The sequence below is a fragment of the Pyxicephalus adspersus genome, chromosome 9 (assembly GCF_032062135.1).
Source record: "Pyxicephalus adspersus chromosome 9, UCB_Pads_2.0, whole genome shotgun sequence".
Classification (NCBI taxonomy): Eukaryota; Metazoa; Chordata; class Amphibia; order Anura; family Pyxicephalidae; genus Pyxicephalus; species Pyxicephalus adspersus.
Window position 1 is genome coordinate 35,239,345 of NC_092866.1, and position 14,699 is coordinate 35,254,043.

General features: G+C 38.0%; 1 protein-coding gene across 1 annotated transcript in view; it reads left to right on the plus strand.

The window, feature by feature from the left end:
- The window catches only part of EHD1 (EH domain containing 1), a 49,109-nt gene extending 34,510 nt beyond the window's left edge, over positions 1-14,599 (plus strand). The window contains exons 3-5 of the mRNA XM_072421382.1: positions 8,886-9,298; positions 10,149-10,313; positions 12,658-14,599. Coding sequence (XP_072277483.1) covers positions 8,886-9,298; positions 10,149-10,313; positions 12,658-13,182 — 1,103 coding nt within the window. The 3' untranslated portion in view covers positions 13,183-14,599. The remainder of the gene's footprint in view (positions 1-8,885; positions 9,299-10,148; positions 10,314-12,657) is intronic.
- The last annotated feature ends 100 nt before the right edge of the window (positions 14,600-14,699 follow it).

Consider the following 14,699-nt stretch of genomic DNA (forward strand, 5'->3'; position numbering starts at 1 on the left):
CCTAAAGAGCAGAAGTAATGCGGAGCTACCAGTCTCCGAAAGGTTGACCTTGAACGTCGTGTCTTCAACCCCGAATAGACTGACAAATTATTCTTCGTCCAAAACGGCAACGAAGCCCTGTGTTTATTGTGCAACGACACCAACTTTCAGCACTTTCAATTGGTTGAATCTCAAGGGGCATTTCAATGCCAAGCACTCATCCCGATGAATGGAAAGACAACTGGCTAAGATGTACTCAATGCACTCCTACCTGCTTTGAGTGGTTTTGACCTGTCGAAGCTCGTCTTGGTAACTACTGACGGTGCACCTGCCATAGTTGGATCTACCAAAGGACTTTTGTAGCTGCTCATCGACCACTGCCGCTCTTTGGGCTGTGCGCAGGAGATACGCAAGGTGCACTGCATCGTCTACCAGGAGTCATTGTGTGCCAAAGCAGTTGGCATGACGGACATTATGACTGTTGTGGTGAAGTTAGTGAACGCAGTGGTTGCTTGTCCTCTCAACCACCAATCTGCTTTACCACACTGAGGCTCAGTCGTGGCAACGCCTTGAAGCGCATCTTCACCCTCCACCACAGGATTGTTTCCTTCGTCAGTGAGAGGGGTCAGTGAGAGGTTTGGCTCTGTCAGTTCATCTTCCTCACTGATATCAGCTCTCGCCTTAACGATCTTAACCTGAAGCTTCAAGGACGTGACGTGCTCATCACGAACGTGGAAGCCCATGTGCCGGCATTCGAAGCAAAGCTGATTCTATGGGAGAATTGTCTGTGTAAGGGCGACTATGTCCATTTCCTGCACATCGCCCAGTGCGCTGACAACCCTGGGAAATGAATTCTCTTTGCGCTTTACTGATGTACGTTCTCATTCGCAAGAGTTCAAGATCGTCAACACTCTCTTTGACTTTCCCTATGACGATGCCCCCTATGATGTACAATTGGAGTTGATTGAGCTGCAGGCTTCGGACATTCTCTTTTCCAAGTTTACTTCTTGCTCCACTGTCATTGACTTCTACCGTCAGCTGCCACATGCTCAGTTTCCAATGTTGTAAGCCCGTGCCAAGCTTGTGATCGCGATGTTTGGCAGCACTTATTCGTGCGAGCAGCTGTTCTCCAAGATTAAGTTTTGTACGAACAAGCTGTGCTCTCAGCTCAATGACATTCTGTTACTGATTTCCTCATCATTAGAACCTGATATTGTATCTGTCTCTAAGAACATGCAACATCACGTGTACCATTGATTGCACTGTATTTTTAAATAAAAAACCTTTCTTGGGCACCTTCTTCTGGCCTAGTGTGTCTTCTTGACCTCCTGAAATGGCCTAGTAGTCCAAAAAGTTTGCTGACCCCTGACATAAAGCTTCAACAAATTGATACCACTAATAGATGTATATACACATCACCTCATTCCATCATTCATCTCAAGCTAAATTGTTTTGGAAATGCAATGTCATGTTTTCACTGCTGTCCATTGTGCCAAAGGAGATTCAGCTCCCTTTTTTCTGGTGATTGTCATCAGTACTGAAAGTGGTGTGAAATACATTTTCCAGTGGTCACTTAGAACACCAATAGGGTAAACTGGATGATGTTATAGCTGTGTAAGAGGAGAATTACTTAACCTTGGAGATTTATTTTTTTTCTCTTTCCACAGTCTATGGTTCAACAAGTAAATGTAAATGTCTTCAATGGGCCACAGATAACAAAAAACCTAACACTGGGATTTCACTTTTATGTCCAGCTGAATATGCAATATAAAAAAAATTTAGATATATTTCATCACTTCTGTATTTCACATCCATGCTTCTCAAAAAACTTTTATGTTTGAGCAGAAATCCAAGGGACTATACAAGGAGTCACATGTGAAGACAAAACAACTTGCATACTCAGCTTTAGAAATCTTTGCCCAGTCTTTTTCCAGATTCATGATCTTTAGTCAGCTTGACAGAGCTGGTCTCTCTTGTAATGGAGCCTTCCTGCTTGCAATTTAATTTTTACTTTACCTGTTTAGTCACACTTTAAACATATGTAACTGTAAAGTTCACCACAAATGATCCAGGCACTGTAATTCTTTCTGGGTTACTGAGCTGGAATTATAGAGTTCGGAAATTCTAACTTCATTCTGACTCTAACCTGTATCCCTGTTCTCTGTCCTGTGGTCTGCATTTTAAATAGAGTAAACTTGGGCTTTTTCTATTTTTTTTTTTCTCTCATACAATATATTCAAAAATTTTTATGACTTGACAATTCTGTAGTGAAGAAATATATTGTAGATCATACTGGCTATAGCTAGTAAAAAGGAGAATGTAGCCATTTACTGTTACCCATACTTCATGGCTATGTTAAACAGTTAAGTGATGCATGGAATTTGATATATCTCTGTGCTGGTAGTGCCTTCTGGAAAAGAATTTGGAGAAAAGAGTGCTGTAAATCGTAAAGATTTTACATTCTGAACTTTTACCTTTAATGTGTGCCTGTTAAAGCAAAGGAATGAGAAGAGTCTCCTTTTATACTTAGAAATTAAAAAAAACATATATTGGTCTCATAAGAAATATTTTTGGTGCTTCAGCCTATTTAGCAATTGTGGTTGTCTTGTCCAGGTGTCAATTTAGATAAAAGAAGTTTGTGTTAGGAGTATGCAAAGTAGACAGGAGTATACAACGCAACACAATAAAATAGGTTGCAATTTTTGGTGGCTCAGGGGTTAGCACTCCGGCCTTTGCAGCGCTAGGTCCCAGGTTTGAATCCAAGTCTGGACACTATCTGCATGGAGTTTGCAGGTTCTCCCCGTGTCCGTGTGGGTTTCCTCCGGGTACTCCGGTTTCCTCCCACATCCCAAAAACATGCATTTGGGTTAATTGGCTTCCCCCTGAATTGACCTTATACTACATTAATGACATATGACTATGGTAGGGACATTAGATTGTGAGCTCCTTTGAGGGACAGTTAGTGACACGACTATTGACTTTGTACAGAGCTGCGTAATATGATGGTGCTATATAAATACTGTGTAATATTAATAATAATACTCTTGGTAAATCGGTTTCTCTTTTGCATTAAGTAGCACTGGGCATCTTCTTAGATGTCTCTGGGCTATTTGACATTGGATTACTATCGAAATGGAAGCAGATCCCACAACAGACTCCATACATGTTGAGCAGGTATACTTCCTGGTTTTTTGCTAATGTTTCTGTAATACTTTGTGTTATTGACCTAAGATAAATATGCAGACAAAATAGTCAATAGTTTATATCTACATACATGCTTTAGAAATTCAAAGTATGGAAGCCAGAGGCTCCGCAAGACATCCTGACAATTGGGGTACACTGCGGTCATAAAGGGATAGGAATGGTAAGCAACAGTAGTAAGGTAGGCTGAGGCAGTTACTTGTCAGTCTTCTGCATTCTAGTGATTTATTTACTCATTTTTGCTTCCAGCATTACCCCTCCAACCTGGAAGCAAATACTGGACCTGTGAGCCTGCTAAGTATTTACAAACGCCCATATAACGACTGTTACCCAGCACCCAGTCATATACCTGCTTAACATCCATTTTGTGTTAAACCTAGAGAAATGCCCACATATACATTTGTGTATTCCCGCAGAATTCCAGGATAAGTAGTACAGGGTGCACATGCCGGATGTGACATACTACAGCCTATTCTGATCTTCATACATGTCAATATATACTGTAAAGTTTGGAAGCTGCTGGTATTGCAAACAAAAAAAAGAGTTAGTAAAAAGTAAACAACAGACAATACAGCGGTTTTATATGGATATGGATAGGGAGGTAATGGTTAGAAATGACTAGGATTCTGGAGTTCAGCTTCAACATAATAAAATATATCTAGTGCTGGGCCTGTTTTAATAAAAGTGTGTAGGCTATTCTTCAAGTCTGTTTGAGGCAATTAATAGTATAGAATATTTGTTTTGCATTTTCAGGAACTGTTTATATGTTATCTGGAGAGTTTAGGAGTCTTTCATTTAAATTCGATCAAAACTTTATATTGAAGAATGAGAGTCGTGAAAGAAAAGAATCATGAAAGAAAGTGTGTTGTGAATGATAGCAACCGATATTGCAAATTTTTGACAGCTACTAGGTTGCCTAGGCTCAATTTTAACTTGTCTACACAATCTGTAGACTGCTAATACATCAAGCTAATAGTGTAGATGTTATGGCAAAATAATTATAAATTAGCAGAGCATTGCTGATTATTAACTTTGTGTTCTGCTTAGAAACAGAACACTAAGGAAGGCTGTCATGGATCGGTCAGTCTGAGCTATCTGTGACCTAACAATATGCATGAGACTTTTACTCTGTGTACTTTCTATATCCCTACATAATTTACCTGTAAGGAAAAACTACGTCCTACAGTTTTCAATTTCCACTTATTTTAGAACCTCTGTTTAGAATCTTTGTAGAATCCTAAAGAAAATACTACTAGCAGTACATTTACTAGGACAGTTTTTTTTTTTTTTATAAATGGTGACTATTTTTGGTTTTTTAGCCTTATAAGGTTCTCTGTATTTGACCACCAACCTCTGGCAGCCTTCACATCCCATAGGATTATAGAAGTTACATTTAAAAAAAAAAAAAATACAGAAAATTAAGTGCAAGGAATGTTTTTTAAGGACGGAAAAGTCCTCCCTTATTCCACATGCACATTTCTGGTAATTTTGTAAAGATCCAGCACAATGATTTTTGCGCTTTATTGAACTTTTGTAAGCCCATATTCGTTGTGAAATGCATGCCAGGCTTACTTCTAATGACAGGTTAGTGACACTTACCTGTTTAAATCCAGAAGACAGAAGCATTAAAATAGTCTTTCATTTTTTTTTTTAATGAATTATTTTGATTTTATACAGTAAGTATTTTTATAGTTACCAAAAATAAAAGATAGACATTTTCATCTGTCAGCTTCATTGTTTGAAATAATTTCATGTACATAACGTGGTGTTCATGGTTGGCATCTTGATCTTTGTATCACTCTCCGCCCTTCCTTAGTACACAGGGAAAGTGAAAGTTTGAGTGAATCAACATTGACTTGGTTAAAGGCAACATCAGGAGAAGTGGTCTTAACTTCGAATCCAAACTATCCATCATCCTTTATGAAATTTTAATGTCGCCTCAGGTTGAGAGAACAGCTGTATCCTATCCCTATCTCCCTGCACTTACCCCCTGCCTGTCCTATCCCTATCTGCTTGCACTTACCCCTTGCCTGTGGTTCAAGACTGGCCGATTTTGGATCCCCAAAGATTGTTTGGACCCCCTGTAATGTTTTTGCCAGGCTAAGAAGAAGGTTTACACAGGACAGCAACCAAATAAACAGTACCAAGAGACACTATACAATGTGCTGGCTGGAGTTCCACTCAAAGAGGAACTGTACTCAAAAGCTAGTCCTTCAATTATTAATGTATGCTTACTTGCACTAAAATGTCAGTCTTCCCTGGTAGCACTGGCTGGGTCAGCCTGTATCCATGCAAATAATTAATATGATTTCTGAAGTGTTTAGAAGTGGCCAGCTTGTGACTGACGAGCCACGTTCTCTTCCTCTCCTGACCTTCTCCTCCACCCACTCCCCCTTCTTTCTCTCTGCAGGTAGATCTCACAGGCTGAGAACAAGCAGGAAGCAGCTGCAGACGGAGCAGTTGCACTCGAGTGACATGAGTCCCAGTCAAATCTGCATAATTAGGGGAGTGTGATGGGATTAGAAACACTCCCGGGTGGCATTACCCAGGTTGCACCTCTCCACCTAGGCGTGGAGAGACCTGGGGGTGTGTCCAGAACTCGTTATTGATGTTTAAAGGTAAAAGCAAGCTGAAGAAAAAAAAAAGTATTCAGATGATAATTTTGGTTTATGCTATCCATAAGCCAAACTTGGTTTTGTGAGTGTTTGTACGCTTTAAGGAACTGTTGCCTTTAAACAATCCTAAAGACAAAAAATTTTTGTAAAAAAATGTCTTTAGCTGTTTTGATCTATTTTGGGAAAGTCTGTTTCTATGTTATTTTAAAATCCTAAAACAATTGAAGGGTCATAACAATTTATACACAACTTTTACCTGAATGCATCCCTTGATGTTGACTAATCATAAATATGTATGTATTCACCAATATATGATTGAACTATGGATAATTGACGATCAATACAGCAGAGCTTGTAATGAACCTTTCCAGGCCTGGTCTCAGACAAATCTTTTTTTTTTTATTTTTTTTTTATTATTATTATTATTATTAATATAAGAAATTTGGTTTAATTGCTATTCTGTGTTTGCAAATGTGAACATCAGATAAGCAGGAAGGCTTTGGTTATGAACAAGTGGCTTTGGCATTCTCATACTCTGACTTGGCATCCGAAAAAATACCTAAGCACTCTAGACAATTAGTATGGCACAAACTGTCATAAAATAATATCCTCTTATTATTGGAGATAGCATATGCCGATATCGAACACAAAGGCCCTTTATCTTTTAACCTCCTGGGCATTTACCCCGAGCCTGGTTCGGGGTAAGAAAACTTGCTACAATCGTTTACCTGGTTTGGGGTAGCTAAAAATAAAAACAAGCGTTACAGTGCAATCCGATGGTCATACAACATTGCATGACCATCGGATAACAACTGAAGAAAAACACTTACCCTCTCTTCTCCTTACGTCCTCTTCTAGCGTGTGGAGATCGTCACTGCACACGCTGTCTTCTCCCAGCGTGTGCAGTGACGATCTTCGGGGTTTCCCGGTGACGCCGCTGCAAGCGTCGGTGGAGGCGGGGCGGGAAATTGAAATAACTTTGTATTGACCTCACTACAAAAAAGCTCTATTGAGTCCAATACAAAGAAATCTTTATATAATTGTAATATATATATGCTACTGTACAGTTACATTACATTATACACTATTTTTTTTAAAGATTTTTTTTTTGTTTTATAAAAAACTTTTTTAAAGTTTATTAAATTTAATAAATTTTAGACATATTTCGGTGAGTGATGCCTAAGAATTATAGCCTACAATCTAAATAAAATTTCCATGCAAAAAATGTAACGCTTTTTGCATGGAAGTACGGAAAGAATTAGAACTCCCGGCGTTCGCGTACGCATCCCTCAGCGATTCCTGATGATATCAGTGCATATGCGCGTCGACGGGGGTCGTAGCGGGAAATTCAAATATTTTGTATTGGATTCAATACAAAGTCCTGTATCCAATCCAATACAAAACAGTACAAAATATATTTATGTGGTTTTGTCTATAGGTATGTGACGTTGGACTCGTTAAAATTTACCACACTAGGGAGGTGTTTTAAAAAAATATTGCATTTTCAGTATTTTTTATTTATGCATTCTTGTTTAAGTTGATTTTTCTGTTTTTTATTTAATTTTACCATTAAAGTTAATTTTTTTTTTTTTTTTACATCATTGTCTGTTTTAAACTTTGTTATATTCAGGATATCTACTAGACCCTTGTTCAGACATATTTCTGTAAGTTACAGGTCTACAATTTTTTATTTTATTTCATGAAAAACAGTGTACCGCTTTTGGTACAGAAATCCAGACATCAGTAAAACGCCCAGGTGGTTAAAGAGACCCCATCACTTCCCCCTAAATTATGAGATGAGCGTGCCAAAGAAAAGTACAAATAACAATTATTTAGACTACTTGTGTTTGCCTAATTTCACTGTGGTGAAAAGGTAACATTTTTAATATTTACCCCCCAACACTTCTGAAAGAGTCAGGCTTTGTGGCATGCAGCAGTGGGCCTGCTTTGTCTACCCTTCCAGCCATGCCGTAGTCCTGGGAGCCTGCAGGAAAGCCTCACATAATCTGCTGCCAGGACCATAACTTAATTTTGAAAATACTTTTATATTGCATGCTGCTCTCATTATGCATGGAGCTCTGACATGGGGTATTTTAAGAGTTTGTTTTAAAAGCTGCTAATTATGTTCTAATTATGCACTAAAATAGTGTAAATGTATGCTTGGTGGTAATGCAATCTATAGCTTTATTTAGAGTTCCCCTTCCTCTTACCCCTAAACCATGCTATCCCTATGTAGTGTCTTACGCACAATCACCCATGGAGCATAAAGCTACATACACACTTCCAATTATTATCGTTGGAAAACGAACGACGAACGTTCATGCACGATATATATGAACGATCGTATAGCACCGATCCTGCACATAGAGTTAACGACACGATCGTTCGTAGATATTGTACACACAATAGATACGATCGTTTGAGCGATAGAGGAACTATGTGCATGACAGGAAAGTGACGGACGTTCGTTCATCACGCATGCTCTGACCATGGACGATCAACGAACGACCGTACACACGAACGATGGTCAACGATCGTCGTCCGATCCGTCGGTCCGGTCGTTCGTTTCCAGCGACTTTCCTCGTTCGTCGGCGTCGTTGGTTACTTTTTTACGAACGATTTTTTGCCCAATCGATCGTTCGTCGTTCGATTGGAACGATAAAAATTGGAAGTGTGTACGCACCTTAAGTGGGGTGGTAATAAGCAGATGAATACCATCTGCTGTAAAAGTTTCAATTGCAAGTTTTTAGAAAGTGGCACGGAAACATTGCCTGAACATAACTCTAGCACATAGGAATTTATTTCTGGTTATTTGAAATTGTCCTGCCATATACTCCATGAATAAAAAAAAGTAATTTATGTAAAATAGCTGCAGAGCCTGGATCTTTTATATATTCTACAGTAAATGTTTTGATCTATGACTAGCAGTTACATTTTACTAAAGATGCACAGTGGATCAGGGGCTGTGTGGATATTTTTGTTTCAGGACATAAAGCATTCAATCAGGATTTCCTGTTTAGCAATGTAAGTATAGTAAACTGGAAGTTTGAAAATGTATATGACCTAAAATCCTCTTTCCTTTTCTCGCAGGATATGATTTTGCTGCAGTCTTGGAGTGGTTCGCAGAACGTGTGGATCGTATCATTCTGCTCTTTGATGCCCATAAACTGGATATATCAGATGAGTTTTCTGAAGTTATCAAAGCACTCAAAAACCATGAAGATAAAATCCGTGTTGTACTAAACAAGGCAGATCAAATCGAAACCCAACAGCTTATGAGAGTGTATGGAGCCCTCATGTGGTCATTGGGCAAGATCATCAACACTCCAGAGGTGGTGCGCGTGTACATTGGTTCCTTCTGGTCCCAGCCACTACTCATACCAGACAATCGCAAACTGTTTGAAGCAGAGGAACAAGATTTGTTCAAGGACATTCAGTCACTGCCAAGGAATGCAGCTCTTCGCAAACTAAATGACCTCATTAAAAGAGCTAGGCTGGCCAAGGTGAGCAAAATGAGTGACCACTTCTATTTATGTAACACAGCCTTCTTCATGTTTAAGATGTAAATGACAAACATTAAGGCTTCTTCTTTGATGTGTTTTATTATCTAAATTTGAAACACCCAAGATTAATGCTGAACTGTCCATCCAGGGATTACCTAAACTTTTTTTTACTTGCAAATACATTAATTTATGACATTAAAGGGTTATACATAATGAAATGGTCAACGTATTATTTCAGTATTTTTCATACAGTGTTGTACAGAAGTTTATAAAGGGCATAATGAATGGCTTCATGTGGACCATTGCCAAAAGTATCGCCAGTTTGTTAGAGGGAGGACCACTTTCTAGTTGAGGACCCTGTCTGCCACTGTCACGTCTGAATGTTGGCAATAGAATTTGATGTTTTAAGGACCAGATATGAATAGTGTGAGTGTGCAGCCACGATAGGGTACTAAAGTTGAGTTCACACTCAGACTGGGGTTTGGAGGAGAGATGTGGAAAGTTGCAGAACAGAAGGGCTGAGGTAGGGGAAAGAGAAGATGGGACGTGATATGAAGAAGAGAGAGAATAGGTAGAGTACACATCTTTTGTCTACTTGTAATCTTTCTTCTTATATTGTAATGTGTGTGATCTTCTGCATGTACAAATCTATGTTAAATATAAAAAAAAAAGCATCAAATAAATTACAACTGTGAAGGCCTCATAGAAACAAATCTGTAAAGTGTATAAATAATGGTAATCAAATACTACTAATGAAAATCAAAAATATTTTTCTTCGTTTCCATGTAATAAAATGGCATGCCTCGTGTCATAGCAAAGTTTTGCTTACTTGTTATTTTGCCTGTTTCAGGTTCATGCCTATATTATCAGTGCATTGAAAAAGGAAATGCCAAATATGTTTGGGAAAGAAAACAAGAAGAAGGAGCTGATTAGCAACCTGGCTGATATCTACATAAAAATTGAAAAGGAACATCAGATTTCTCCTGGGGACTTTCCAAATCTTAAGAAAATGCAGGTGGGAATTAAGAAGGAAGAATAATACGTTAATGAATGAAACCTGTGTCATTTAAGTGGAACACTGCCAAATCTAAAATTATAACAAGAAAATACCATGGATATAGTTTAGTTTATTATTTTCTGATCTAGGTTTTTTAAAAGAGTTTGCATTCTCCATACAATGAAAAAGAGAACATACGGTGAAGAACACCAATTTTTGTAGCGGGATTTTTTTAGGCCAATATTGACAACATATATTATGAAAATACAAAATTGTAATATTAATTACATTAAAAGGCTCATTTCCAATACATAAACCACATAAAACCATTATTATTACACACAATAATCTCTCCTTTCAGAGTGTCCCTGTGAGGGATACATTCTGGGTTAATTTTCTACGTGTTTTGTGGAAATATCTGCTTCCTCAGGAGAGGATTAAATTATTACTTATCAATTAAATTATTACTACATTAACAGAAAAAAAAATACATTAAACTAAACATATTATACATCACTGTACCTGATGCTTGTGTTTAGCAACACTCTCTGTAAGAATCAGTGGTGGGGAACAAAAACCGGTGGTCATGGCAGTGAAGCTGTTATCTGCTTTAATCTGGTATCAACATAAATATGATAGCACTTTAAATTATCCATCCAATCATGTTTTACAAGTTTGATAGTGCCTAATAGCCTATTACCCACTTTATAGAGATTCCTAACAATGTTGCAAAACGGTGCTCCAAGCCCCATCGCCAAACATCCTAAATGTGATGCCGGCCAATTAATTCATAATCAGTTATACAACATGCATATCTCTTTTTACATTATTGCCACCATGTGGTTAGTATTATCGTAATTAGAACCACCACAGTGTTAATGTGGTAACCAACCCATATTTGTTCATTTTTCACCAATTTGTGCACATTCACTGGGGTTAGCAACCCACTTACTTTAAATCACATCTACTTGTTACAATTCCTTCAGTTTTAGTGTTATGTCTATTAGTCCTACAAAGAGGGAATAAGTCCATAAACACCAAAAAATGACAGACTTCAAAAGGACTCAAAGCAATTCTTACAGTTTTAGATGGAACTTGAAGCAAACAATAATACCATACTGAAATCTCACAGCTGAGCCGACCGATTGCACACAAGCTCCCCTGCATGCTGCAGTGGGCGTCTCATGTGCCGAATATGCTTCCTATGAAGGGAAAATCCTCCTACGTCATCCGCCCATTACAGGGTCCCGCCCTTCAGCACGTACACACCAATCATTAGTGACCATTTGTGTATGATTACTTAAGATTCCCATCCACCCAGGAGAGTAGGCTGTCGGTCCCTGGGCTCAACACCACCTGCATGTTTATATTGAGTTGTTATACAGGTTTTATTTTTTTATTACAATTGTGCCATGTGCTATTGTGGAGACATTTAAGCCTTTTAATGTTAATATTAATAAAAAAAAAAAAAATTCATGATATATGTTGTTGATATTGGCTCAAAAAATCCCGCTACAAAAATTGGTGTTCTTCACCCTATGTTTTCTTTTTCTTGGTTTAATAGGGATGTGGCCTATGTGATATATAACATATGTATGGGCCGAAATCTTATATTCTCCATACAATGACAGAAATTAAAAGGTTCACAGAGAACTGTATATCTTTTGATTCCCCTTACCAGTGCAGTTTTAGAATGTTATCGATCACTATTTGTACTAAAATATATCACTTAGCTTTCCCTAAATCACTATTTCTCCCTAATTAGTTTTTAAATTCCTTTATAAAAAAAAAAAAAAAAAAAAAACATCTTCGATCCAATGATATAATCACTGGATACTCTGCTTCCCTATGCATTACAGGCAGAATATTTTTGGTGGTGGAGGGGGCTAGGTAGAGTGTCCTGTTTCAGACCATTTACTCCTAATGCAATAAAGATATGCAAAAGGAGCAATCTGGATGCCAGCCTGGAGGAGTGTACATTTTGTGGTGAGTTGCATTTGCATGTGCCCATGTGTGATGCTGAGATGCCATGATTATATCCAGCGCATAAAAGGTAATAAATAGCCAGGGGGGAGCAAGGCTGGTTAAGACTTAGATGATGCTTTATATCCTGGACATAGGAGGCAGCTATATCTGATTTGCCGAAACTTCCTATGCACGGTGTGAAAAACTCTGAGTAAGGTGCAATTGGAAAAATCAATATTTGCGTAGAAGAGGAGCCTTTCAAAATGTGAATGACTGAAGACAAGGCTGGGATTTCACTCTAAATACAGTTTTTATAAACTGATTTTTAGACTACTTACCTACTTTTTTTGTGATGTTACTTCCTTAATTGCTAACAAAACCTTGTTATATTTTGCAGGAAGTTCTAATGACACAGGACTTTTCCAAGTTTCAGTCCCTGAAGCCAAAGTTGCTGGACGCAGTAGATGACATGTTGGCCAATGACATTGCACGGCTTATGGTCATGGTTCGACAGGAAGAATCCCAAATGACAAATCAGGTTGTTAAAGGTGGTGCTTTTGAAGGAACCATGAATGGTCCATTTGGCCATGGATATGGCGAGGGAGCTGGAGAAGGTATCGATGACATTGAGTGGGTAGTAGCCAAAGATAAACCCACGTATGATGAAATCTTCTATACTCTTTCACCTGTCAATGGAAAGATCACTGGTGCAAGTGCCAAGAAGGAAATGGTGAAATCCAAACTCCCCAATACAGTTCTGGGTAAAATTTGGAAGTTAGCTGATGTAGACCATGATGGGTTTCTTGACGACGAAGAGTTTGCTTTAGCAAATCACTTAATAAAAGTAAAGCTAGAAGGGCATGAATTACCAGCTGACCTACCTCCACATTTAGTTCCACCTTCAAAAAGAAGAGGGGAATAAACACCGTACTGCCTTCACGTTCTCCTCTTCTACAAAGTCTTCCACACACATCTTAATGAATGCCTTCATCACAAAGAATTCCAGCACTGAGAGGAGAAGTCTGGGACTTTACATTATACCAGCTTTAATAAAATAAACATGGCTGGGTTGTGAAAAAAAGTCGTTGTAAGCAGTGAAATTCAGTTGTTAGATTTGTTGAGCAGTGTGTGGAGTTGGGTTTTTTTTTTTTTTTTGTCCTAAGTAATATTTGTTTAGAACTGAAATCCATAATTTTTAATAGAGCGCAAACTGTAAGTTGAGCAATTCTACACTCCTAGATTTTGATTTGACTGAGTATACTCAAACTGCTTGGCATCGAAGGTATCCTGTCTACAAGCTTTACAGCCTTCTGCTACTATTCTGGACTTCATACCATTGATGTGTTACAAAAAAAATATCTTGATGCCTTTCTGGATGCTGAAAACCAGCTACCGTGGATTCATTGGGACTTGCCAAAAGAAGTATACAGTCTTTGATAAACAGTTTACATGTGTGTATTTAAAGTGTATTTCCAGCCAAAAGATTGAGTGGAGAAGCATTCCTACCCCTAATTCAATTCGTTGGTGCAATCTGGGGCTATGACTGGGAAACCTCCACCTTATTTCACAGACAGAGTTCACCAGACAGAAAAATGAAGGACATTTTGCAACACAGAAAGTAACAAAAAGGTTACCCAAGTTCCAGCCTTTCCCTAGAATTTAAAAGAAAATTAAAAATTTTTCTGCTGTAACCTTTTCAAAATTTCCCGCTTTCTCTCTGGTGAAACAGTTCTCATTGGATAGCAATAGTGACCTTCATTATTCTAATCCTCCTCTCTATCTAAAACTTTAATTAAAATTTTGTTGGAAATGCATTTTAATCAGTGTTTTTATTCCTAATTTGTAGTTGTGCTGCCCAACAAAACTATGAAGCTGCTAAGAGGCTAATACAGGCTGCATTTAATAACAAGACATGTCTTTATGCTAGTAGGATTATCATCTATTGGTTACCACTACTGTATTTTTCTCACCAGCTTGATTTGTGAGCTGTCTCTGGTAATGAACATATTAGCTTGGTGATTTCTGCATCAACCCAGCTTCTTGTTTCTCTCATTCCACCATTTAGTCAGTATTAAACAGTGCTGAGTTATGTTTCCTCACAGCAAATCCAAAACGATTGAAGTGTAATATTTTGTAGTTTACTATGAGGTACAAATCCTTTGTTTTCTTTTTTCCATAGAATGATCATGTTAACTTGCAAAAGAGCAGTTAAACTATATTTACAGAATGCACATCTAAACACCAACATGTGCCTTTTCACCCTACTTCATTTTACATCACTTATTTCTGTAATATAATTAATTTTTTAACAAAGCTTTTATAAACTATTTGTTGTTAAACTGACGTCTTTGCTTAAAATCGTATGATTGATATGGTAGCATGACCCCAATGTGTCTGGTGTCCTTTTAAATGTAAATACTCTGAAAGCTGTGCCCAAAA